This window comes from Synchiropus splendidus, chromosome 2 (assembly GCF_027744825.2).
Source record: "Synchiropus splendidus isolate RoL2022-P1 chromosome 2, RoL_Sspl_1.0, whole genome shotgun sequence".
In the NCBI taxonomy this organism is placed as follows: domain Eukaryota; kingdom Metazoa; phylum Chordata; class Actinopteri; order Syngnathiformes; family Callionymidae; genus Synchiropus; species Synchiropus splendidus.
The window spans coordinates 11,150,882-11,177,408 of record NC_071335.1 but is presented as its reverse complement, the minus strand read 5'-3'; the positions used below and the strand labels follow the sequence as shown (position 1 = coordinate 11,177,408).

General features: G+C 40.9%; 4 protein-coding genes across 6 annotated transcripts; 2 read left to right on the top strand and 2 right to left on the bottom strand.

Annotated features, from left to right (window-relative positions):
- The first annotated feature begins 3,446 nt into the window (after positions 1-3,446).
- Positions 3,447-17,739, top strand: gtf2e2 (general transcription factor IIE, polypeptide 2, beta). Of its 2 annotated transcripts, XM_053855926.1 has the most exons (10): positions 3,447-3,766; positions 4,067-4,177; positions 4,254-4,302; positions 9,649-9,809; positions 14,209-14,291; positions 15,485-15,592; positions 16,585-16,767; positions 16,853-16,946; positions 17,106-17,221; positions 17,309-17,739. In XM_053855926.1, the coding sequence occupies exons 2-10, from the start codon at positions 4,084-4,086 to the stop codon at positions 17,426-17,428; spliced, it is 1,008 nt and encodes a 335-aa protein (XP_053711901.1). In that variant the 5' UTR covers positions 3,447-3,766; positions 4,067-4,083; the 3' UTR covers positions 17,429-17,739. The 2 variants fall into 2 exon arrangements, with proteins under 2 accessions (XP_053711901.1, XP_053711902.1); XM_053855927.1 differs by lacking the exons at positions 3,447-3,766; positions 4,067-4,177; positions 4,254-4,302 and adding an exon at positions 8,875-9,045.
- smim18 (small integral membrane protein 18) lies at positions 11,334-13,867 on the bottom strand. Its single transcript, XM_053855930.1, has 2 exons — positions 13,662-13,867; positions 11,334-12,617 (listed from the first exon to the last, which is right to left on the bottom strand). Exon 2 carries the CDS (start codon positions 12,613-12,615, stop codon positions 12,289-12,291), a length of 327 nt encoding a protein of 108 aa, XP_053711905.1. The 5' UTR covers positions 12,616-12,617; positions 13,662-13,867; the 3' UTR covers positions 11,334-12,288.
- Positions 17,740-17,929: 190 nt separating the features above from the next.
- Positions 17,930-19,449, bottom strand: LOC128753815 (dynactin subunit 6-like). The gene is made up of 7 exons (XM_053855929.1): positions 19,327-19,449; positions 19,097-19,161; positions 18,911-19,016; positions 18,756-18,841; positions 18,637-18,684; positions 18,425-18,567; positions 17,930-18,148 (listed from the first exon to the last, which is right to left on the bottom strand). Exons 1-7 carry the CDS (start codon positions 19,353-19,355, stop codon positions 18,056-18,058), a joined length of 570 nt encoding a protein of 189 aa, XP_053711904.1. The 5' UTR covers positions 19,356-19,449; the 3' UTR covers positions 17,930-18,055.
- Positions 19,450-19,472: 23 nt separating this feature from the next.
- LOC128753812 (heparan-alpha-glucosaminide N-acetyltransferase-like) lies at positions 19,473-26,208 on the top strand. Of its 2 annotated transcripts, none has more exons than XM_053855923.1 (18): positions 19,473-19,802; positions 21,204-21,310; positions 21,398-21,534; positions 21,769-21,884; positions 21,957-22,026; positions 22,112-22,181; positions 22,373-22,476; positions 22,537-22,613; positions 22,700-22,730; positions 22,839-22,999; positions 23,070-23,185; positions 23,270-23,391; positions 24,054-24,180; positions 24,278-24,364; positions 24,445-24,522; positions 24,633-24,703; positions 25,023-25,135; positions 25,615-26,208. In XM_053855923.1, the coding sequence occupies exons 1-18, from the start codon at positions 19,625-19,627 to the stop codon at positions 25,794-25,796; spliced, it is 1,947 nt and encodes a 648-aa protein (XP_053711898.1). In that variant the 5' UTR covers positions 19,473-19,624; the 3' UTR covers positions 25,797-26,208. The 2 variants fall into 2 exon arrangements, with proteins under 2 accessions (XP_053711898.1, XP_053711899.1); XM_053855924.1 differs by lacking the exon at positions 19,473-19,802 and adding an exon at positions 20,108-20,224.
- The last annotated feature ends 319 nt before the right edge of the window (positions 26,209-26,527 follow it).

Sequence of the window (26,527 nt, the reverse complement as noted above, 5' to 3'; positions counted from 1 at the left end):
GAGAGAGTGAAGCAAGCGTTTCTGCTGTCACTCAGATACCTGAGCAACAGCCACAATCCACTTTAGGTTAACTGTCAACTGAAATAACATACTATACACCCCCCACTATGTTCCTCTGGCCATCTATGTTTCTATGTTTCTCTATCTATCTATCTATCTATCTATCTGTCTGTCTGTCTGTCTGTCTGTCTGTCTGTCTGTCTGTCTGTCTGTCTATCTGTCTGTCTGTCTGTCTGTCTGTCTGTCTGTCTGTCTGTCTGTCTGTCTGTCTATCTATCTATCTGTCTGTCTGTCTGTCTGTCTATCTATCTATCTATCTATCTATCTATCTATCTATCTGTCTGTCTGTCTGTCTGTCTGTCTGTCTGTCTGTCTGTCTGTCTATCTATCTATCTGTCTGTCTGTCTGTCTGTCTGTCTGTCTGTTTATCTATCTATCTATCTGTCTCTTCATGTGTTCAGTGAGGATTTGTGTGATGCGGTGGGAAGTTCCGTCAGACTTGAAACAGTTCAGCATCACATCCCTGCAGGAGAAATTAATCCTGGATCTTGATGTTAATCCCAGCTCTGATCTTCAGTATGGGGTCTCTGCTGCCACCTGAGGGTGTGGAGGTCAAAGATGTGTGACAGAGTGTATTTGTGTGTGAGCGATGCTCCCGTTGCCCTTTTCAAATGTCACAAAAGGGCCAACTCCTCGGGAGCGGACCCATCATGTTGGCTCACCATTGGCATGATTGTTCAGGTCCTACATCAGCATTCATCTGTAGCCACACACAGATGGCGGTACGTCAATGGCTCCTCTGATGCTTGAGGGTGTGACCCGTTCACGCACATGCTGAAGCACTTTTTCTATCATCTCGTGTTGTCACTCGACGTTAAACAAGAAAGATCATAACTCTACACTGGACTTCTCATTCCGAAGTGGCTGTAGTGTTTGTGTAGTGAAGTCTGGCAGCCTGAAATTCACTGTCATTCTGGGACCTGGCAATGGATAAGCGGTGGAAAATGAATAAATGAGTGAATTCTCCGCTGTGTATTCAGCTGACAAGCACGACAAAGAAATCTGGATGCAGATTCTTTTTTTTTTTCATTCTGGAGTGTAAACAGATGAGCTACATTCCAGGGGCTGGGATAAATACAGCAGGTGTTTTTCTTTTTTGTTTCTTATTTTCTGACTCCCCATGTCTGGCAGTCTGAAGGGTCTCCGTGACCTCAGTGTCTCACAGCGAAGATGCGCTCTGCTACTGCCACCGTGTGGATTGATCTAGCTACTGCACCTCTTCCCAGCGATCGCTTTAGACTCATCGATGATCGATTGACGACAAATCGAATTCCCTCATCCAGGATCAACTCTCTCAAATGAACTAATCCATCGACTCATGAAGAAGTGTGGCTTTTTGGTCACTGTGGGCAGCGAAGGCTTTGACCTACTTTTTGTCTCCGTCTGTGTTGTTGAGGGCTAAAGTTATATAAGTGTCTCATTGTACATCGTCATCCAAACACACAAGTGCCGTTGAGTGGGCTCTGTAACCCAGGTCACTGTTTCATGAGGCTTCACCACCAGTGTTTCTGCACTGTGAGGGCCTGCATGATGGGCTTCTAACACAACACCAGTGGATGCCTGAAGAGACCCGTCTGATTGACAGCTACTGCAAAACACACGGCAGTTCAAAGCAGCTGTTACATTACATTGTAAATAAAGCACAATAGGCATCGATTTGCTTCAGAAACACAGCTCTCACGTAAAGCCTGACGCACTGATGGGCAGAAAGTAACAATTCTTTAAAGCGAGTGTATTTATTGATCATCTGAAGAGTCGCAGGTATCAAGAACTTTGTGAAATTGATTACTTTTGTATTGAATTTTGTTGTGTTTGTCAGTGATTGCTCATTTTTTTGAGGGCTTCAAATTCAGAAGGTGTGACATCCAGTTCACGCTATAGCTAAAAGGTGCCAGAGTGGGGTTCTCTCCTCCGCAGAAATTGGCACAGGAACTTTCCATGTGTGCTTTATGCCAACACCTCACACATACAGTAACTGTATGATTCACTTCCTTACACTTCCTGATTCCCATTGGCTCGTATTAATGGAGCTCTAACTCCAGGTAGCTGACACTTGGATGTGTTCTTGAGTTAGTGTGAATCTAACTTAGTTGGTTTGAATTCTGCATTAGAGGAGTCGTGTGGGTTTTCTTTCTTTCTTTCATTCCTATTATCAAACGCTCCTTCGCTCTTCTAGTCCCTTTTTGGTTGTTGCGCAGAAGTGTAATTAATTTGTTATGCAGTTGGACTTTAACTGGGTTAGCGCACACTGAAAGATTCATTCACTGGGTTTTTGGACCGGCCTGCTGCGCCTTCGAGTCAGTTATCATGGCAACATGGAAACATTTATTTCATGTTTCTGTGTTCAGATGTGTTATGAAGTCTCTGCAGGACTTCAATGATTTATCATCTCTCTCTCTCTGGCTCTTATTATTGTAGTGTGCTGGTGAAATATCTAATAGACAGCGGCATTTAGACCCGCACAAATAGAGTGTGCTCTGTGCTTGAAAGTGCCTGTGTAAAAACGCAGTCCAAAAAAGTGTGGTTCCATCAGTTAGAAGCCACCTCAAGTCAGATGAAACCTCACCACCCAAATTTCATCACCTGCTCTTCTTCCCTGTCATTACCTGAGCATTTCATTGAAATATGTACGGAACAGAGTGACAGAAATGATTTATTTTGCTTTGCTGACAAAAACATCCAAGCGGCGGAAATTACAAATAATAATAATAATGCAATAATAAAGTGCTTGTTTAAAAGTATTCTGGTTCATCCAGTGTGCAGGTTATTTATAGAAGTTTAATGTTGAATGGTAACTTCATTAAAATCACTTGAGATAGAGGCAGATTTGACATTATTTCTTAAAACACACACACCTCTGAGAAGTACTTTTTACTGTGATTCAACCAAAAATCACAATTTTAAGCTTAAAAAACTGCTAATCACACATTTATCAGTCCAATTACAAAGCGGTATCGAAAGGTTGTGAGCCTTGCACTGAAATAATACAATATCTGCAAAGTTATTTGATATAATTTCGTCTTTATTTCTAACCAGATACAACAGTAAGATTGAAAACAGTTCAGGCGGATTGTCAAAGATGGACAGAGATGCAGAGAGGTGAAGAAGAGAGTGCAGGCATGGTGGACTGACAACTTCATCGGACCACAGTGAGGCCTGCCATGACAATCGGTTTGGAGACAGTAGATAGAGTTGAAGATATTCTTTGGGAGTGACTTGACAGGCCAAGCTCAGAAATGACAACACCAGAGGAACAGGCTCCTGTTGAGCAGTCCGGAGACAAAGTCGGCATTGATTTAAACTATGATGCAACAAAGACCTATTCGCAGCTGAAGCTATATAAATTCTTCAAACTTCTGCAGCTGTGTTATAAGGGCACTCATGTGATGAGGACTTGGAGACACCTTTCTCCTATCAACCGGATGAGCACTTATCATGTCACAAAGACATGATGGAACAATCTAAACCAAGCACATAAAGGTCTTCCCTCCGCAGGGACGCAAGAGACTGGCGTGTGGTAGTAGATACAGGGATCTAAACTTGTCACAGGCTACACTTCAAAAGGGCAGATGATAAAGCACAGAGGAAGTGACTTCAATTCTGCTAAATAGTTTTGGTCAATGAGTCATATGGCGCTAAAGTGAGACAGAACGAGAAGACACCTCTTCATGGAAGCACAGTCAAATCTGGTATCTTGTTATTGAAGGTAAACGTTTAAATAAATTTGTTCCACAAACTAAACAATTATTCTGTTATTATTCATTGGGTAAAGAGGGGTGTTTTGGTTGTAGCTTTAGAAAACAAGACTAAATTGTGGTTTTGTTTTCTAAAAACAATTTCAGATTTTTGCCAATAATGAAATAATGCTTTTGGTGTCATTGTTTATGTCAGTCTTTTTAACAAGAAAAGGCAGTTTTGCTATTGAGTGTGCCTTTGATCTTCATGTAATATGGTAGTGAGATGGGTTTCATGCTGCAATTGACAGTTTTTTTCACTGTTCAATCAGCCCTATAAAGAGGATAGATGCTGCTGGGTGTGCCGAAAGAGCAGTCAATGCACACATGCCCTCCATGGGAAAGGGCGGAGAAGAGAAACAGACCGCTGGAAGCAAGCGCAGGTACTGTCTGACAAATCTAGAAGCCTTTCATGACAAGCCCCTTCACTGATACTTGCTGTTCTGGTGTTTGTCCCAGTGTCTGACAGATCCCAATTCAAGCACGCAGGGGAGCTTCACCAGCACAGGTGAGAATGAGAATCTCTGCCTTTAAACATCATTTGTCGTGTTTACGCACGTGAATGTGTGTTGTTGCATAATGGAGCTGATTTTCTGTCACATTCACAGAGCACATTTAAACCCATGTTGTGAGGGGGAACATGTCACTCTCTCAGTCTAAGCAGGTTGAAGGCTCATTAAGCTAATGATGCTTTCTTGAGGATGCTTCTTCAGCATCAAAGAAAAGTTGTTGGTCCCAGGGTAATGTGCGCGCCTCATCAGAATGTGCGTGTCAGCAAATCGTGGGCTTCTTCAGGACATGCAGTGTTTATTAGTTTACTTTCTAAACTATTTTCCAGATGATCAGAGTTGAATCAGTGTCAATGTCCAAAGAATATCTTATTTTTATGATTGATTAAACTGGAAACACATTTGAGTTTTTAAAAAGGCAACATGCAATAAGCAATTTCCATCATTCAGGAGTTTTGAAGTTCTGAAGAATGAACTTTGTTGACTCCAGCCTGGGCGTCAAGGGTGTGGGCAGGTCATATGTCGCAACAGCTCGAAGCCATTCCTTCAAACCCCACCTCAATCCAGATGAAACCCCACCACCCAAATTTCATCACCTGCTTCTTCATTACCTGAGCATTTCATTGAAATATGTACGGAACAGAGTGACAGAAATGATCTATTTTTCTTTGCAGACAAAAACATCCAAGCGGCCGAAATTTTCACTTTGTTTTTTAATGGTGAAATAATAAAGTGCCCTTTAAAAAGTATTCTGGTTCATCCAGTGTGCAGGTTATTTATAGAAGTTAAATGTTGAATGGTAACTTCATTAAAATCACTTGAAATAGAGGCAGATTTGACATTATTTCTTGAAACACACACACCTCTGAGAAGTACTTTTTACTGTGATTCAACCAAAAATCACCAATAATGAGGACGTACCTAAAGATTTTGAGCCTTACACTGAAATAATACGATATGTGGATTTAAGCTGCTTTATTTCTCAACATAGTCCAACCCCTTCTTCTAGTCCAGTGCTTCTCCCCCCCCCCCGCCCAACTCTCCGACGCCTCTGTAAATGGTATCATTTGTCTATAAAATTATAATAAGTACAATTATGCATAACATTGTATCCTTGTACAAATAAAAGAAAAAAAGTATTATAGATCAACTTACAATACAGAATAACTTTATTAACATTGTTAAAGTCTCCATCAGAAAAGACTTAAAGTGCATCAATTCGCCTGGAATAATAATAATAATAAAAAAAACAGGCACATGGATGTGCAATTACACTTTATTCTAGTACGGAAAAAAAGTATCTTCCCTGAGGCCGCCCCACCCTTGAACTACTTCCAACTCCACACAATTTCCAGCTATTAATACTCAATCTGTAATCTCATCACCAACCCTGGAGAAGAGCTTTCCGCCTCTATCTTTTCAGCCTAGAGGTGGAAGTCACTGGGAGCAAGGACTGGAGGAGAGTAGGGTGGGCGAGGGAGGAGTTCATAGCCACAGTCAACCTTTTGTGTCCTGGCTTCTTCATTGTCAACAGAGGCATCATTTTAGGATTTTGCATTATGATTCGATAAGAGGTTCCTATTCACATTCCTCTTCTGTTTCCATTGTCCGATAGATACTGAACAGATGTATAAATGCAACATGCAATTCTCAATTTTTTTTTTTTAATAAACTCTGGATATGACATAGAAATTAAAATTTGAAGCAACAAAAAGCGATCAAACTCTGAATCATAACAAAGAAAAAAATGCAAGCAATACACTGTCATGTGTAAAATGGCATCCCATTGCATTGTGGATTAACCCTAATTTTCACACAAATCAGCTTCTGGTCGGTTTTTCACTGTGTGAGTCTGGTCCTGTCCTGACCAAGTCGTCATCTGCAGAGTTGTGGACTGTCCTTTGGCCTCGATATTGACTTTTATAATCCAGTAATCCGCAATGTCCCACCATTTTATGGATTTGACACAGGAGAAGCCATGCATCGTGATTGTTAGGCAGCTGGGTATATGATGTCTTCCAGCATTAACACCTCACTCAGCCTATGATGCTTGAAATGCTATTGTGAGGGGATGGATGTTAGTGAACACGCATGTGTCCCATGTTAACTGAAGGCGTTTTCAGACACCACATAAGGAATGATGACGTCACAGTGCTTTGTCCATTTGGTTCCCATTTGATTCCTACTTATTTTGAGGGCTGTAATCTGGGCTAAGGTTGTAAATTCTAAACCCCATATTGATACCCATTACTTATTACCATTTTTGATATTGCTGGTATAAAAAAAAGGCCAAATTCAAATAAAATTGAAACTGACTTGAAATAAAATATTTTACTCAATGCAAATAAATGCAAAATAAAGTACAAATACAACAATATGTGTACTACAGCACCTCAGTACTTGCTGTTACCTCAGAAGTGGGACGACATCAGAACTGAGATCAGTGTGTTCCAGTTACCAAAGGAAGACGCTCGATAAACAGTGTCGCAGGCATCGACTAGGCCAGTGTTATTCAACCTTTTTCAATAATCCAGAGGCTCACCACCAAAGGAACCTCACCCGGGCACAATAGTGCTTAGTCGTCCTGTAGAAAATCCCTTTTAATTTAAGAAAAATTGCAGCCACTGACACGCACCGATTGTGGCATGCTATATGTTTCAAGAAAGGGGTGGGAAATCTGGCAAAATACATCAAGATTTATTTATTTTAACTGTTTGCCATGATGTCATTCGAGAATATCCACACACATTGCTAACAATCTTTGCCTCATCTTTCTTCACATTTTGGAACACATTTAATTTGGTTCTCCATTTATTTTTTTAAATCTAACTTTTAAACCACGAAGCAAACTGTGACAGAATGCGAGTTGTTTTGAAGGGAGACATCATGTCAGCCGTTTGCGCTGCAATGCAGCCTTTGCCGTAATGAGTCTGCCAAAGAACACTCCATCAATCTGTCGTGCAGGTGTGTGGTCATGTTAGAGGTTCATCAGGTTTAGATACAACTTGAAGTTGCGCATTTAATCGGCTTCTGGATTATCATTTCCCGTGGCACACAGAGTCTCACGGCTCTCACACAGGTTGAAAAACACTGGACTAGGCTAGCAATGGCCACTTTCAGCATATATATATATATATATATATATATATATATATATATATATATATATATACATACACTGTATACAGAAAAAACAACATGCGCGGCTGACCCATGACGTGCTTTGTTGTTGTGTATAACGCCGCCTCTGTATGCAGCCGTGTCCCGTTAGCTGCATTTCCTGACTGTTTCCGCACTGGACCGTGGTAGAGTGTCACAGGGGAGGTGATCGCTCTCAACACTCCAGGGTTTGATGTCCTGTTGTGGGCTGGAGCTGGGACAGGGATGAGGCGAGTCTGGGACAGAGCGTTACTTGGTTTATGACCTTGTCACAGCCAAACTGCACAGAAGCGCACATTCAGAGCTGGACACGCACCGGGCACCTCTTCACTTCTGGAGAGACGTCACTCACTCGGCAACCCCTCCCACATGCAGCGGCCACACACATAGAGGAACAGCGCACCTGCAGCAGACACTCTACATTCACTCCTACAAAAGACTATTTTAAGGCTTGGAACGCATTATTTCTTTTTCCATTCATTGTGATGGGAAAAATTGATTCAGATTTCGAACAATTCGCTTCTCGAACAGCTGTCCGGAACGGATTGTGGTCGAGAACCGAGGTACCACTGTATATATAAATATAACTTCATTAAAATAGGTTCCCTATTACACAGCAAACACTATTGGTATTGGTAGTTCAGCATTATCTACCTGTACAGTATATTTGGTGCACTCAAGATAACAGGATGAGGCTGGGTAGTTGAGGTTTCATGACACAATATTGAAGAAACAATGGTCTGATTATAGAGGCCACCAGATGGCACTGTCTGACATAAAATGTCATAAAACCTCACATCGATTCTAAACCAAGAGCGACAACTGTTTTGCCAACCTGCAATACTGTTGCAGGTTACCTCGTTTACCCATCACAACCAGACATTATTGACTTTATATCTCAATTGCTACGTGTAAAATTAACTATTAATCACACAATTGGTGGTTATCTCTTATTTGTGCAAATGTAATTTGCAATTGAATGATGCTTTGTGTTACTATTAATGTTTTTAATGTGTATTTCATGTCATTGATGTATTATTTGAATAACATTCTGGTCCGTTGTGTGAGTTTAACACCGTTATCAGGCACAGTCTGGCTGCTAAATCAGAAATGGTTTGACTGAGGATTGTTGACTGTAAGAAAACTGGATTTCCATGAAAAAGGAAAGAAAAAGAGACCTGAAATGTTGGCCTTGTATTTTCAAAATCACAATACGTTTTACTCTAATAATAATAATAATAATAATAATAATAATAATAATAATAATGTCCCTGGAAACAGAAGAATCATCTTAGTCAAATAATGTAAAACTGCCTCTGATAACAGCACTCGTGTTCAGGTGGTACATTACACTAAGTCACCACAGGGGGTCAGTAATGATCCTAACCGGCAGTTTGAACACAAGAACCGGAAGCACAGCGCTTCACTAATGCGGCAGAGGGATGTGGTGGAAGTTAGTTTGCCAGCGTTTAGTGGAAATAGCCGTGAATAACCGAAGATATTCTTGAGCTTAAGTTTGTCTTTTAGAGCATTTTCGCTCTAACGCAAAGAGCCTTTATTTCTGCGGACTCCACGGTCGTCAGGTCAGTGGTTAGTCACGGCGTTGTGTTTTGTCAACAGACGTAGCTAACAGATGAGTGTGCCGAAGATTGTGCCGTGTGATCCGTATACATCGACGTTTGAGTGTCCGAATTATATTTTCTACGAGGATTGTTCCACATCGGATACGCGTAAAACCAACGCATTTCATTTGCATGCTATGGGCTTGTCGCCCGTTGGCAGACGTCATAGTGTTACGTGATTTTCTTTTATTCTAATTAACAGTTGTTTCCTTGTTGTTCGTTTATATGCACACAGGTAGTTGGGTCAATGTGCTTGACTTAACTTCGTGTGAACTCCATTCTCTTTTGTGTCATTTGTCAACGAGGAGAAGCTCCACTCGAACACTTATTGTTATCTATACTTGCATAGATTAACATGGAGAGTGATTGTTATTTTACTTACAACAACTGGAGCATCTCCCATTCTGGTGTCGTGTTTGAATAATATGTTTTTAATACATGGATCCCACACTCTTAAAGCCTAGAGGTTCATTAAATGCAAGTCGATGTCCAGGGTGTCCCTGGGATAGAAGCCAGCTGATGAGTGAGCGTTGAAGTGTTACATTTCTATCATGCCTTTCATAGGATGGATCCAGCTTTACTGAGAGAACGGGAGCTCTTCAAGAAAAGGGCGCTTTCCAACCCTGTTGTCGAAAAGAGACAGGCCACCTCAGACCCTGGGTCGCACAAGAAGAAGAAGCCCAAAGTTGAGAAGGAGAGCTCCTCCAGTTCAAAGCACACTTCTGGTAAGTGCAGCGCCCTGTTCCTTGAAATGAAGGTGGAGCAGCCTCACAATGTGTAAATAGAGTACCAGGCTGACGGTGCGATCATTTTCACTGCATTTGATAATAAAAATCATTTTCAAATTTGCATATTGCAAAACCTCGTAGTGTCATCTAAGCTCATATTACATCTGGAAAAGGTCCTGGCTGGAACCTTCCTATTATTATTGCATAATTTAAATATTGGAGACACTATTTATTTTATGTGAAGTTAGAAATGCCTGAACTATAGTGAATCCTAACGTTATGTGTGCCTTTTCAAAGACTCCCTAGTACGCGACAGACACATCAGCGAGCACTGCTGCACCACAAGCAGAGATGACAGGGAATGGTCTTTTGAATGTCGTGTTTAGTTTGAAAGTCATGCCAGTTGGTTCTTTCAACAAGGCCAAAGTTATTTACAGTTACTGTCGGTGTGTACTCTGTGTTCATGTTGAGTATTTATACATGATGAAGCCCCATCGTTGCCAAAGTTTCCTCTCCGGCCCCTGTTTGCTAAAGTTGTCGGATTCAAGCATTGCCGACGCTGTGTCAATGCGTCTACTATGGTGAATTCTGTCCACTTGAAACAGTGCCTGTCCTTACACCGCTCTCTCTGCAGAGATCACGTTTGTCCACTACATCCATCCTAATGTGCCTGCGCACATTCATGCTCAACAATAAAGAATTAAATTGTACTGCAGTACCGTGGTACTGCGTTTTGTCCTTCTCATCTCTACCTCAGCTATTAAGAGCTCTTTTCTGTTCATTGGAGGTTTTAAATACAACTTTTTATATTTGAGACATTCAGTTGGAGAAAGAGAGAGAATGATACTTTCTCTTTGTTGACACACATAAAACAGCACAGCAAGCATGTATGAAACTTTGTTGAAAAAGTTGCTGATACCTTGGTGGACTGTGAGTCATTATTTTTGCATGCTTGCGCTCACTTGCTGCTGACTTCACCATCAATCCAAACATGAGCATCCAATCTGAATGTGTTCTCCATTGTTATTGTGCTGTTCTTTGTGCCACTGCCATAGATTTACATGGTGAACAAGTGGGGGAAATTAAGATCATTGATTAAACAATATGAACTTATTGACTGTTCATATCTGGTTGAAGGTCCAATATGTCATGTTCTGCATTCAATATGGTTTTGCAACATAAACGTCTTGAAGGGTCATATCCATATACATGATATATGTTACTTACCAGCAGCAGTGTTAAAAGTATTACTGTCCGATTTGGTCCTGGTACTTTTTTTTTTTTTTTTTTTTTCGTTTTGTCGTGGTGATTGTAAGTGCTTTGTAATGTACACTTTCAAAGGGGAAATAACACCTCTTACTTCATGCTCACTTGAATGTGGACTTGACAGCTGATCTGATCTGTCATGAGGCAGGCTTTTGCTCATTTGTCTCGACGTCAGTAGCTCTTTTCCAGCTAAAATGATTGGTGTTAAATGTATCCCCTGGACCTTTGATTAATAAATTGACAACAAATGTATTTAGGGTATTCTGAAATTCAAACTAGCTAGGATATCTTGGGGCTAACACAGGGTGGTTGTGGTGATGTGCTCAACTAGCACAGTTTACTGCAGGTCTTTTTCCTTCTCAACCATGATCAAATATTTTGTTACAATTGACACTTCTAATCGTTTTGCTGATCGTGAAGGAGAGTGAAACAGAGTAGAAGTAAATAGTTTATTGTGTTGTTTGTGACCGTGAGAAGGAAGAAATGAACATTGCTGAAACATTAGAAGTGATATGGTTTTAAGATATTTGTAATAAAACAGATTGACTTGAGCTTGCTGTGCGCTTATTACCACAACATGACAAGGGTTTTGATCAACATGCAAGCAGTGTGATGAAAATACCAAATATGCCTGACTTGATTTGGGTTTCATCCAGGTGTAGGGATCTTGAGAAGAATTTGAATATTTCTAAACATAGATTTGCAAGGAAATGGTTTGTACTGTCTTTCATGTGATTTGACATTTGTTGTGACTTGATAGTTAAATAGAAACATAATGCTCAGATTTGGACATATTCCCTGATTCTGTCCTTCTGCCTTCTTCTACTTGTGCTCACAAAGTCGACATCTGTTCTGTGCCTTTATTAATGACTCAAATCTGGTTTCTAAGCAATCAGCGCCGCAGTGCAGGCACATCTGAAGTCGGAGTTTGGTTGCACGACAAAAAAAGCCAGGAAAGAAATTGTCACACTCAGACTTTTTTCATGCAGTGATTCTGAGTCTGTCGCCAATGACAAGAATTCTGCATTCATCTCATAGGGACATTTTCTCCACACAGTGTTTTGCCACTGCAGAAGGACTAACCACAATAATGTGTAAAGGTGACACTACTGATGCTTTGCCAAACTACTTTGCTGTTGATATTTATGGTATATTTCAATTGTCCATCCAGCATAGTCACATCACTCTTTTTTGATATATACAGAGTATCTTAAACTATCTCAGATTGAGAGTCTGGTTCTTTGCAAAGGCCAGCCATGGATTTGCTGCAGCTTCCAAGCCCGTCCTCCTGGAGCTGGTACTGCGTCTTTCCTTTAGCACAGCAGCCACAGTCCAATAGCTCGTACAGCACAGCCAGGGCAGCCAGTGACACAACGGTGAGGATGAAGAGCAAGAGGACGATGAAGCAAGCCAGGTTCCAGCCATCGTGGAAGGGGTACACCTCCTGGACTTGAAAAGAGATTTGAGAGAGAGCGACGGCCTCCAGTCCTTGCGGCGGCACACTTGAATTGAAACCATTCAAGTGCCTGGCCATCATTGCTGTGGCGGGAAAACGGGGACAATAATAGTTAGTGCGTCCTGGTCTCATCCTTATGACAATGCTTCATGACCGAGTCGATGAAAGAAGCTAACTCATTTGATCGCCAGATTTTGAAGTGTATTTATTAGTACACAAACATCACCAAAACAGCATCTAATAAGATATTTTGGGTAGAAACACATTTTATTTTTTCATAGAGGACTTCATTTGCAGCGGATTGTCATCTATTAAACCATCATTTGGAGATGTTTTGCTCAGTGGTTTTATCAAAAGTTTTTTATAGTATGGACATCATTTCCTTTTTGTTTTTTTTTAAATGCCGCCTTCAATGACGCACAGAGGAGTCTGACACATGCAATGCAATTTTTATATGTTGGACATGAAGTCTGTTGACCCAGATTCTCTACTGCGCACGAGATTGTCTCCTTAGTTTTGTAAGAACGTCAAAAATGACAGGATGCATTTCAACTAAGCCGCATTTCAAAACGAACTTTGAATATTTAACATGTCGTGCGATGTTTTGCCTAAATTGAATGAGGAGCAGCTTCACTTAGGCTTTATTTAATTGTTTTTGTTTTTACGCAAGAATTAAGTGCCCTATTTTAGTTGACCTGTCACTGGCATTTCTGTCTGATAGCCCTCAAAATAAAAGAAAATGGATGAACATTCTGTGCAGTAACCGGATGTCAGAAAATAAAGTTGTTTTTTTTCCATCTGTGTTGCTGACGCTGATGGTGTCCCGTCATTGATCTGGTGAATATAATAATCTGCCGCCACTTAAGTGCACTCCACCCTGCCTGTAAAGGTACTCCAGGACCAAGCGCACAGAGTGATCAATGTTTACATGGTTACAAGAGAATGTCGCACTCTGAATTGTTAATGTCTGATGCCACTTTCAGGCTCTTCTGATCTGCCTCTTAGGCTGTCATTCGAGGCATCGCTATTTATGTTCAGCATTTGAGATTGTCGAGCGTCAAAACTCACAGTTGCACAGTGATGTCATCCGATGCAAAACGGACAAGTGAGAGAAGGTGCACACTCACCAATGTATCTGGCTGTGTTTTCAAGCGGATGCGACTGGCCCCACCTTCACCTCCTATTTCAGATGCTCTTCTGTCCCTTTTTCACATCAACATGGCAAAAGCTGCTGCCTCTGCTCTGTGCCTCCTTCCACTAGTGAAAACACATCGTAATCGAGAATCATTGGCTGGTTCCATGTAGTCCAGCCTCTGCACCATTTGTTCGCCTGTCTGTCACGAAGTTCCTGCCCCCTCACTGCTCAGTGCAGCCGTGGCTGCCGCCCACACTGGGTCATTCATGATTCAATGTCTGCAAGCGGCTTCTGCCATTGGTTCAGATCTCAGACAGTCTCCCGCGGGGAGTCTGCATTATTTAGCCCAGAAGGAGATTAAGACCAAATGTCTTTTAACTGCTCTTGTCAAAGTAGCCTAACATTATTTTGTCTGTACTCATTTGGTAACTGTTTGAAAACCTGAAATGAAAATATGTTGATCATCTTTGTGCACAATGTTTTATTTGTCATATTTTAATTTTTTTTATCAACACTATTTTCTTTTTCTCCCTGAACAGAGTCCAGTAATGGCAATTTCAACATTAAGACAAGCTCTGGCTATAAGTTTGGCTGCCTGGCCAAGATTGTAAACTACATGAAGGTAAGCTGTCAAAATGCCCTGAAGTTAATTCTCCTGCTGTGATCTTCTGAATCATTTTAGGAAAATGATGAAACTTCAAAACAATCCATTACTGAAGGACAAACTTGTGACTTATTTGGCAAAGTGACTCCACATGGTTTGGCAGCGATTGAAGCATTTTTGCATTTTAAACTCCTTCCAAATCTCTGCTCATTTGCCGTCACATTTAACAAAAACTGGGGATGTCCCAATACCACTTTTTTGCTGATTGAGTGCTTTCCCAAATCAAATAAGGATAGCATAACAATGATTTTTTTTTTGCAGCACATGTTCCCTCACCAAACATGACACCACAGCCATTTTGTCAGTTATTTGGACCTTGCAATCTGAAAAAGTGTGGGCATCCCTGTCTGAGACGCTTCTGTGTAACGTCAGTTGAAGTGCTGTTCTTGTGTGTAACATGCATTATTTATACGGGCATCACAATAGCAATAATTAATGTGCTACTTTCATGACAGCAGATATGATGTGACCTGAAATGAGTTGCATATATACATAGGTATCGGGAATTCAAGTGTCAAGTGACAATATGTTCATCTCATAGATCTGCAAAATGGCAATATCAGACATCCCTATTTACTACAGCAAGTCTTCCTTGTGCATCTTCACTTATATTGACATCTCTCTTCTTCACATCCTCCTTTATCATATCCATGAAACTCAATCTTTATCTCCCTTTCTTTTTCCTGGCACTTCCCTTTCTAACGTTCCCTGTCTAACATGTTGCCTGTCTCTCCTCTTTGTGTGTGTGCGAATTGTCTGAGTCTGTCCTTACTAACTGTCTACAACATGAGCTGTGCCTCTGATCTATTGGTTTCTAATTTTGTCCTGCTTTGTTGCTCCCAATGAAAACTTGAGTATCTTCAACTCTGCTTCTTGTCTTTGCGTCAGAGCTGCTGTCTCTAAACTATGTGTCATGAGAGTTCTCACTATGGCCTTACCCTTGGTGCCACTCCTGTCGGAGAGTTGATCAACTCCACCCAGCACTATCAAATTTAGTTTCCACAAATGTGAAGGCTGACAAAACATGATTTATAAAATGTTATTTTTCACAATACTCCTTTTAAAAAGTACCAAAAAATAATTAATCTGGGTGTGTATTAGTTGCACATGCTACTACTTTGAGTTATTGTTGTCAACCTTTTCATTGTTAGACAAGACATCAGAATGGTGACACCCACTTCCTGACCCTTGAGGAGATCCTGGATGAGACCAAACTACTTGATATCGGCATGAAACAGAAGCAGTGGCTGATGTCTGAGGTATGACCATTACTCTTAAATCATTTCACCAAATCCTCGCTGTACGAGTAACTGTCTCAACAAAAGAGATCTGTTGTCAAAGGACATCAAACTGAGGCTAAAATTGATCCAGGTGTGACAGATTAGCACTCGCAACCCCAAAAAAACCCTTAACCAATTCAAGATAATGGGATAGTTTCTGAACTGATGCTGTGTCATACTTTAGCGTTGTCGTAATGTTTATGATGTTTAACATGAGTCCTCCTGCTATTTACAAAAGAGGTAGGTCACAAAATGGTGGCAGATCAACATGTTTTCTCTTGTTCTGTTCATTCAGTAAAAATGTGCATGAATCAAAAAGTGGCTTTGCCATCATTGTAATGTTTCATTTATTTGTCATGTCAAGATGAGTTTGCAGATGATGATCACGGCTGTTAATCACTGTTGGTCTTGATGGTATTTACTTCTGAAAAAAAGTAATGTATGAGCAGATTTCAAAATGAAGCTGTGAATATTAATAATTTATCATATTTTTCAAAGAAATATTCAAAGAATTTGACGATGATTAATAGAATAAGTTTGCTATTACACTGTGTGATCATGTAGTGCAACTCAGTGACAGAATACAGGAAAGACCTGCTGTAATTATCACTCTCTCTTACCCCCAACATTTCATTTGCTGCTTGTGAATTTATGAGAGTAACAGGCTAATAACCTGGCAACAGCACTACAGCTGGGTTTGGGACTCACTCTCTGAAACAGCAGCTTCTCATACATTTGCCTCCGCCATTCACACAGCAGGCAGGTGGCATGTCAACGCTTGACACTACTGCGATAACGCTGGACTCCACTGAAACCTCAGCCAACTGTATTGTCATACAGATGGACATGCGCCACCAGTCTTGCACCGTCTCCAAATTTGGTCGATCACTGTAGTTTAATCCTGGCCGCCAAAATTGGGTAGACATATTAGCATCCGTGTTTTAAAATGTCCTTCTGCACTTCTTACTCAGGCTCTTGTTAACAACCCAAAAATTGATGTCCGCGATGGCACATATGGCTTCAAACCCAAGTACAACCTGAAAGACAAGAAAGCACTACTGAGGCTGCTGGACAAACATGACCAGCTGGGCCTGGGAGGAGTTTTACTGGAGGATGTGGAGGAAGGTCTGCCCAACTCTGCCAAGGCCATTAAGGTAACTAACTGTTCCTTTTTCTCTGTTGCTCTGTAGCACTTTGCAATGCTTAAACGTACGACTAAGCATTTTGTTCCTGTTGCAGGCTTTGGGAGATCAAATCATATTTGTGACCAGACCAGATAAGAAGAAGATCCTGTTCTACAATGACAAGCACTGCCAGTTTGCGGTGGATGAAGGTGAGTCACGTTTGATTCCACAAGTTTGTTTCCAGGCCTTATGATACTGATTTGGATTGGTTATAAGTACTTTGCATCACCTTGACAGAAGCAGTTATGTGTGGTGGTGAGAAACGAATGATTCATTTCAGAGGGTTATAACAAATTTCAACATTTTAGAGTTTCAGAAGCTATGGAGGAGCGTCCCTGTGGATTCCATGGATGAAGAGAAGATTGAGGAGTATTTGAAGAAACAAGGAATCTCATCCATGCAGGAGTCAGGACCTAAGAAAGTGGTCAGTGCTGCTCACATGTCCATTGTTTTAAATGTATATAAAATTGAAACAGAATCCCAAAAACAAAATGCTTTCATGTATCGACAGATACCAGTTAAGAAGAGAAAGAAGCAAAGTGGACAGAGGAAGACACACTTCAAGACTCACAATCGTCATTTGTCAGAAGTTCTTGAAGACTATTCAGATGGTGTTCCAATTAAGAAGTGAGGGTTCTATTGGTTTCTGTTACCGACTGTTGGCAGTAAATACCCTGGGAATAGGAACTGATGGGACAGGAATGTCTATAGTTCCTTTTTTGTGTTTATTGATAAATAAACCCCAAAGGCTGAAGCTTGTAAATATATTTTTTATTTTGATGGTTAATTATATAGGTGTGTCTGTTCAGCAACTATATAAGGAAATGTGTTGTATAAGTTGCTCGACTTTTATTCCACATGAAGCATCCTGTGTGTTAGTTTGTCACGCACCAGGCAATTATGTTTCAAAATGTGGGATGTGTTCTATTAAAATGTTGTGATACCAAATGACTTGACATCATTGATCTCGGAGCAGAAACATCTTCATATATAACAGATGCTTTCAAGTCTGAGGACAGGAAATGCTCATACATGTATGAGAGGGAATCCAAGCCTCCCATGGAAACTCCTTTCCCATCAAGGGTGCATGAATGGTGCTGCAGTTGATTTAAAGACAAGAAGAAGTCAAGTACAACATGTAAGCATTTAATTAATTTTACAAAACTGCAACAATGTTAACTACCAGTTAAGAAAACCACTAAGGGACATAGGAGGAATACGCTATAATGCCTGATTTTCCTACATCTCAAAGAACTGACTAACTAGCATTATGGCTGGCTTTAACCGTTTTCTTTAGATGGTGGTAGTTGGGCAATATCTTCATCAGAAAGTCAAGCTGCAGAGTTTGAGGCTGTGAAGACAAAAAACAGATTTGTCAAGAAATAAACCTATAATATTCATTTCATATTCAAAACATTCTATAGTCAGTACGCTGTTAAATGTTCATTTTCAATGATATAAAATATGCGATTTGAAAGTAAAGTAGCTGTAACAATAGCTTTCCAGTGACATTAAGAACAGTGAAGAGAAATACAGGGCTTGTTCATGCATGCTTAGGCAGAGGTTGTGAATATACACAACCTTTGCCATGAAAAACATCGTGGTCAACAGGGTTAGTGACGATCACCTGTGGTCGCTCAGTCTGGACCCGCCTCATGCACCCAGAGCCGTAGATGACCGTGTTTTCAGGTATGACTTCACAAGTGTTCACTTGACAGAAGGCCCCGATGATGCAGCCACTGGTCAGGATTACGTTTCTACCGACGTCGGCTGGTAAATACAACAGAGCTCATTCAATAAGTTCAGAAAGTCACTGAGAAGGACCCAACTGTGCCTCACCTTTTGATTCTATCACATTATTGTCTCCGATTTTCAGAGCCTGTGATACTGTGCCAACGGTTAAGAGAAGTCCATTCACATTTGAGGAGAATTTTACAGCTGGAAAGGCAAAAGGATACCACAGCCAACTTCGAAAACATTGTTGACACCGATGGTCATGGTCTTTGGCTCTACTTCTGAATCGGGATTGATGTTCTCTGGATGACTGGATAAAGGTGAAATGCATGTTAGAAGCGATACGACACAGGCGGTTGTACCCAGAATAACACGTCACCTGTTAATGATGACCGCTTGCTCTTCTATAAGGTTCCCTTCCCCAATAATAATAGGTCCTGCTTCGGCGATGATCCGAGCTTTCGGGTGAACCACAGTCCGCGGACCTAAATTGCAAAAATGTTCAGTCAATCAAAGGCTAACCTAAGGCATTTTGTCGGAAGCGTTCTCGTTTTAAGATCCTCACCTATTGTGACATCCCCTTTGATTTCACTTTCAACACAAACAACAGCTCCGGTGGCTATTTTGACGCTGTAAACCACAAGAAAAATAAAGGTTATGGTGTGAAACTAGCTTAATTTGTTAGCAGTCCAGTTGGAACAGTTTACATAATCCGAATCTATACAATTCTTCATATTAACCTTGAACATCAATGATCGATGTCTGAGACAATGTACGCAAATCATCATTATTCACCTTTTCTGGGCGTTTTGTTTATCCGCCATTGTGGCTGATCGAGCAGGGAGCTATCGTTCTGTCACTCGGACATCGATTTGTAAGCCTGGGCGTCACTGCGCTAAGCGCATGCGCAAGGTATTTATTTTGGTGAGGTTATAATTGTATTTAATACTTTAATTCCCCCCATTAATGACCATTTTATTTCAAGATGTCTTCCATAGTAGTCTAGCAACATTTGTTTACATGTCTGCTACACCAATATTAACCACTTTCTTACCTAATCTCCAACTGTTAGAAACTCAAGATTGATCTTGCCATGTCAAAACATGGGAACATAGCGGGAAGCAACGACGATACATCGACTGTCTCAGCAAAGGCAACACAAGCGTGCAATACAATGACGTCCCCTGGACGATATGAGCTGCTTTTTCTGTCAGTTGCCGTTTTATTCGTGTCGGTGTGTGTGGCACCGTTGACTGCAGAGAGGTCCGCCTGTAAGTATACAGTTGGGAATCCACTGTTTGTGAGCTAACATGCTAACAGCTAACACATAACAACATACCCTCTCGCCTGCTTCTCCATTCTATGAAACAAACAAGAACTCTGCGGCAGTTACATGACCATTCTATGAGAGCAGTATATCGTTTATGGTACTGGTAAACGCAGAAACGAGCCAGCGACTAGCTTCGAGCTAAGTGGAGCAGCCAGGGACATTAGATGTTTGAACTTCCCTCCTGTAGTGTAGTGCTGTACGGATTATTTCAACATGTGACCAGTGGGCTCTGCTGCTTTAGTTCATCCTTCTCACATGCTTTCATTCGGCATGAGAGACCAGAAGCCTTGCCACCCACTCCTCAAACAAACAGCAGCCTGTCTTGACTGGAGTGTAACGCATCTCGTGATAGCGAACGTGAAGGTATGTTGCAGAGTATTCCCAAGTGAGAAGCCGACGTTTTACACCGCGTATTGTCTGCGTGGAGCCACACAAGACCGCCGATGCATCAATAACCAAATCACTATTGTTGTCGTAGTTGATATCCGCTGAGATGGATACAGATAAAGGGTGCGGCCAGGCTTGTGTATTGACTTCTGTCTTTGACATGATGAAGTGATATAGTCCCAAAATACTGGTAGTAAACTGGCAGTCACGTCAACTCATGTCTAAAAATGCATGCAACTGAGTTCTCACAATGGATCCATTCTGTGCCCCAAAAAGTCATGTGCTCCTCGATAACATTTTACTCGTAAATAAATTATGTCCGTAGCAGGCCTTTAAATACACTTCTACACAGGATGCACAGTCTGTCTGTCATCCTCTTTCCTGAAATAGTATCCTCATTTCAAGTCGAATCACATCTGACATCAACAGAACGGTAGCCAGTCGTCGGCTGACTCTCAGTCCAATATATGGTTGGTGGGCAATGGGTTTTTCAGGTGGTTGCTTAAATACACAATACATCAGTAATCCAATTGTTTTCTTCTATCTACTCATTGTAAACATACTAACTTTTCTAGTTCTTTATTTTCTCTCACTCTTCAAATGAATGGATGAGTCTTTTAAGCCGCCTGATGGTCGTGAACCTTTGTTAATAAGTAAATACAATTTCCAAACAAACCCTACTATCTGTCAATTACGAAGGTTTTATGTGTAAACATTTTGCCCCCTTATTTGTTCATTTGTGACTGCCTAACTTCCCTGATATCTTTTTTGGGTTTTGTCTCATTCGATCTCTGGATGCTTTTTAAAATCTATTTGTGACCATGGATCACATTGAATATCTTTTCATGACATTGTCTTCCTGTGTACTTTTTCATTTATGGAATTATTATTTCCTGAAAATGCCTTGAAATAATTTCCTGACAATAATGACTAACCCTTTTCACACCCACAATAGCTGGCTACCGTCGCCAAATACCAAAGATGGACGAGGCTTTTTTGAGGGTTCACAATGAACTCAGTAGCAACGTGGTGGTATATTGGATGTCCAACCGCTGTTACCAGGTACACACTTAGCATAGTGATTATAACTGAGATCACCAGCTTGCTTGCTTTCTTTCTTCTTCTAAAGCTGTGTCTTTTTGCTCCCAGTGCTTGTACCAGCAGTTAGGGGTGGTACCTCAGGCTCCCACTCCTGGCCAGCAGAGCTCACAAGACTTCATTGTTGACACGCAGCATGAGATTACTCTGAGCGTCAACAGTACTTCTGAAGACCAAGTCTTTTGCACGTAAGTGTGAGCACCTGAATGTGCCTCAGGCTGGAAACAAGGGCTTTAATGGGTCTATAAATAACTATTGTTTGCCTGAAAAATGTTTCGGGTTGTTTCCATTTCACTCGAACTTGAGACCTGTAACCAATTATTTTCGCTTTGAGCATCTACTTTTATGAAGAATTTCCCCTAAAACTGACTGAAACATGCCACACTGTCATCCTGTCTGATCGGCTGTTGTCCTTTACCCAGAGTTCCGTTCCACTTTGGCGAGTTGGGAAACTATTCACTCTGGGTGAAGAGTTTACAGTCGCCGACAGTCAACTGCACCATAGTCACTGAAGCTGTCCCTGTTAACAGTTTCATACGTAAGCGACACGCACCTGCCAAAACTTGTCTTGTCTCCCAAAAGCTCATTTTCCGTCCCACTCTCTTCACAGCTCTTTTGGTGGCTTTCCTAATATTTGCTGGTCTTGTGTTGTTTTCTGCCATTTCAAGAATGATCATTAGGTAAGAACGTTTTTGTTTCCTCATTCTTTATTGATTTACTCCAAAGTGTCACTTGAGTAGTGAATAAACTGTTGATCTCTTTCAGATTAGATTTTGTAAAAGGCATCCTTGTAAAAATCGGCGGCACTATGGAGACGGAGAGGCTTATAAACTCTGTGAGTGTCTCTGACTCCGTAATGCTCTTCTCCCTTCTTGTGATGACGGTCATATTGTAAAAATGATCAGTGTGGGTCCTTGTTTTCTGGATTGTGTACAGAGTACAACTCTGTATGTATATCACACGACATGCACATGGTTTCAGTCCTGGCATTACGTGTCATGATTGTGATGCAAATGTACCTTCCAGGAATTGGGCTCCTCTGGGAGAGGGGTCCCACCCGCAACTGACACAATCCTCCCACCTCCACCGAGCCCAAGCAAAAGGCTACGATCTCTGGATACATTCAGAGGGTAAGTCATCGAAGGTAGTAATCTGAGTTTCTCATACTGATATTTGCTTTTTATTTTCAGAATCTCCTTAGTTCTTATGGTGTTTGTCAACTATGGCGGTGGACGATATTGGTTTTTCAGACATGCGAGTTGGAATGGTGAGCCGTGCAGATTGAATCTAATGAATCAGTCCAGATACGTGCTTTGACCTTGGTACTGAGAGTCTCATGATTGATCTTGGCAGGCCTGACAGTTGCAGACTTGGTTTTCCCTTGGCAAGTACATTGTTTTTCATCAATTGTTCTATTTGTTGCAGTGGTTTTTATACAGATCTGTGCTTCATAAGTGGAATTCATTCAGTTTTATTTTCGTTCTCCTCACAGGTTTGTCTTCATCATGGGGACGTCCATCGCACTTTCCATCAACTCCCAGCTGCGGACAGGTGTGACCCGCTGCTCTGTGCTTAAAAAGGTTCTTTGGAGAAGCATGCAGCTCTTTGTTATTGGCGTCTTCATCATAAATCCAAACTACTGCCTGGGACCATGTGAGTGAGGAACTACTTTCCCCTGTGTGCTGAGTTGTAACGACTCACTCTGATGGCCTTTACTCGCCAGTGTCTTGGGACAACCTGCGTATCCCGGGCGTCCTACAGCGCTTGGCGTGGTCCTACCTGGTGGTGGCCTGTTTGGATCTGTTGGTGGCCCGAGGCCACCTTGACATCATGACGGTGGTAAATCATTTTTCATTGACTTTGTTCTGCAACCGCATTTCACAGATTTAATTCTTCAATAAAGAGTCTGTGTCTTATTCCCAGGATGCATGGTGGTCGCCCTTCCTTGATATTTTGTTTTACTGGCCCGCTTGGCTGTTCGTCCTCCTTCTGGAGGTCCTCTGGCTCTGTCTCACTTTTCTTCTTCCAGTGCCAGACTGTCCTGTGTAAGTCACAAAAATGCCTTTTTATTCATTTTGTCAAGTGATGCTATGAGTGATTCACAAATTAAAATGACTTTCTTGACCACACTTATTTGACAAGGAAATGATTTTCAGTTATTCTACTGTTGCGTAACGGCAGGGTTCAGTATCTTACAACTGCTGTGCTGCATCCAACCAATGTAAACAGCTTTAAGAACATTCATTTATTGTATTTATTTATCCAAATATCCATACTCAGTAGCTCAAAAGAAATGTTCAATTTTTTTCTTTGTTTTTTTATTTTATTTGCTAATAGCCCACAGACATGAGCTGGTTGAGGGTGTGAGTGAGAAGTAGTGGTTGGTAGTGCAGTAGTGAGGTTGAATGTGATGTTCTAACTTGTTATACGGTGGTAATGGATCTGTCTGCCTGAGGAGGAAAAAGTGACAGCTGAATTCTAGCCAGGTTTGGTGGTTGTTTTTTAAAGTGTCAAAGATGAGCATCACGGGTGACGCCAATGTTCTGCCCTGTGTGTGTGTGAGTGTCACATACAGTTACACTCCTTCTGTTTTCTTTTTCATTGTGACTATTTATACAGATTCATTTCAATTCAATTGGGCATTCTTCTTCTTCTTTTTTACCTGACTTTAACATTTAATCCTCTTATTTCCTCCTGTTCTTGTCAGTGGTTATCTTGGACCAGGTGGAATTGGGGACATGGGCCTGTACCCTAATTGCACTGGTGGTGCGGCTGCTTTTATCGACCGATGGCTTCTTGGAGAGAGTCACATTTACCAGTCACCATCGTCCAGGGTGACTAAGCACTAAATCCTTTAGACTGAGTACAAGTTGACTTTTAAACGTGTTGCTCTTGTGTGCTAATGTCTCAAATTCTGTTCGCTTCACACAGGTCATTTACCATACTCGAATGCCGTATGATCCCGAGGGAGTTCTGGGAAGCATTAACTCAATTGTCATGGGGTTTCTTGGATTGCAGGTGTGCCATTTTGTGTGTCACATTGAAATGGAGGTGTTTAAAATGCTCTCCTGTAATGTGTGATCTCTCTCTTTTAACAGGCTGGAAAAATCATTCTGCACTATCGGGACCTTCATAACAGTGTTATGACCAGGTTCCTCATATGGGGTTTGTTTTTGGTAAGTAGTTCAACTATTGTGTGACTTTGAAGCATTAGTGAACTTTGTGTGATTTATATGTGTATATTGTACATGTGTATCTTCGTGATGACTAATATGATGTCTGACAGGGAGTGATATCAGCGGTTCTCACCAACTGTTCCACAGACGAAGGCATCATTCCTGTCAACAAGAATCTCTGGTAACTTCTTGTTTTGGAAGTCTCACTCTCCACTTCTCCTTTTTAACATTGATTACGATTTGGTTTAGAATTAATAATTCATATATATCAAATGGGTGCATAACTAAAATGAGAATTGAAAGAAAAAACAATTAGAATATAACATTTATTTGTTCATACTGTATTCATCATAATGGTATCAAATATTTTTATATAAGAATTATGGCGAGCTGTTTTTACAATTACACTCCCCAAATAAACATATATGTCATGTAGAAATGCAAATGAAAGTGTATTGTTTTCCATTTAAATGCTTCTTCTTTCTCTGGTTCTTGTCCAGGTCTCTGTCCTATGTGACAACTCTTGGCTGCTTTGCCTTCGTGCTGCTAGCTTTGGTCTATTATGTGGTCGATGTAATACGATGGTGGTCAGGAGCTCCCTTCGTGTATCCTGGTAAGAAATACACACGACAGCCGACTTGATTAATTTATTCAAGAATAAATGATGGATGTTAAGCTTTTATTCTTGTACAATGCATATGTTTTTTGTAATATCCAAAATAAATCTCAATAGAAAAGTCTAACTGGACTGAGTTCACGACAATAAACTTGTTTTCATGTGCATAATAATGTACCACGGTATCTGAATTTCCCCCGTCAAAATGATAGTCCTTTGTTAACAAGTATTACTAATATGTTGCTGAACTTGCAGTGTATCGTATCGCAACCCAATTTATAATCGTGCATTTTTATTGAGAAACCCACAAATGGAGCTGCTGCTCTTTTACGCCTTGACCAAAAATGTTTTTTCTTATAAAGTTACGCACATTAACAGCTTGTACGAGAAACACTTAGAATTGTACTCGTCATGCTGTACTTTTTTTTGTTTGATTTTGTACATACTTAAAGTTTGGTTTCATCTCATTTGCTCAGGCATGAACTCCATCCTCGTCTATGTTGGACATGAAGTGTTCGAGGACTACTTCCCTTTTCGCTGGCGCATGGTCAACACGCAGTCCCATGCTGAGCATCTTGCTCAGAATCTTATCGCAACTTCTGTTTGGGTCTTTGTCTCGTATGTGCTTTACAAGAAGAAGATTTTTTGGAAGATTTAGAGCTGTCTCCGTGTAAATTGTGGCGTGATTGGCCATACAAATGTGCTGTATTCCTAAAGTCGGTTTAGGAAGTCTACCTTTTAAACCAGCAACTGTTTATGCACCATGAACTGTTGGGGACCTCACAAATTGGCAAAGCTTGACACTTTTTGCTCCAAGCCTATTTCCTTTCTAAAAACAATAGGCTGCACGAAAACTCCTTCACATCCGTTTTGCGAGGTTTTCAACCTGTACTGTTTAAGAGATTGTTTATCTCAATGATGCTGGATCACATACACTAAAATGTAATTAAAGCACATCTACTATTCAGCCGTTAGGCGGCAGAAAAATGTGCGATTGTAATTTTAAAATGTCTTTTTTATTCTTGTACAATGCATATCTTTTTTGTAATATCCAAAATAAATCTCCATAAACTGGCAATGCTTCTTTATTCTTCCTTTATTCTGATGTTTTGGCTGATAATTTCTCATTATTTTAAGATCTTTGGGATAGACCAGTAAATCTAAACAATATTCTTAGGTTGAACTGAATATTATTAATGTGAGGATCCTGAAGGTTGGCTAAGGATTGCAAGGTTATTTGGGGACCTTCGATGCTTTTTGTCTTTTTTGTGGTGTACTGGGGCTCTGTGAGACAACCCTCCATTTTGTAACAGTCCCCTGCCGTAGTGACACACAAATGATACGTATTCTATTCTATGAAAGTTAGTTCCAACCACAGATAGCTGCTGA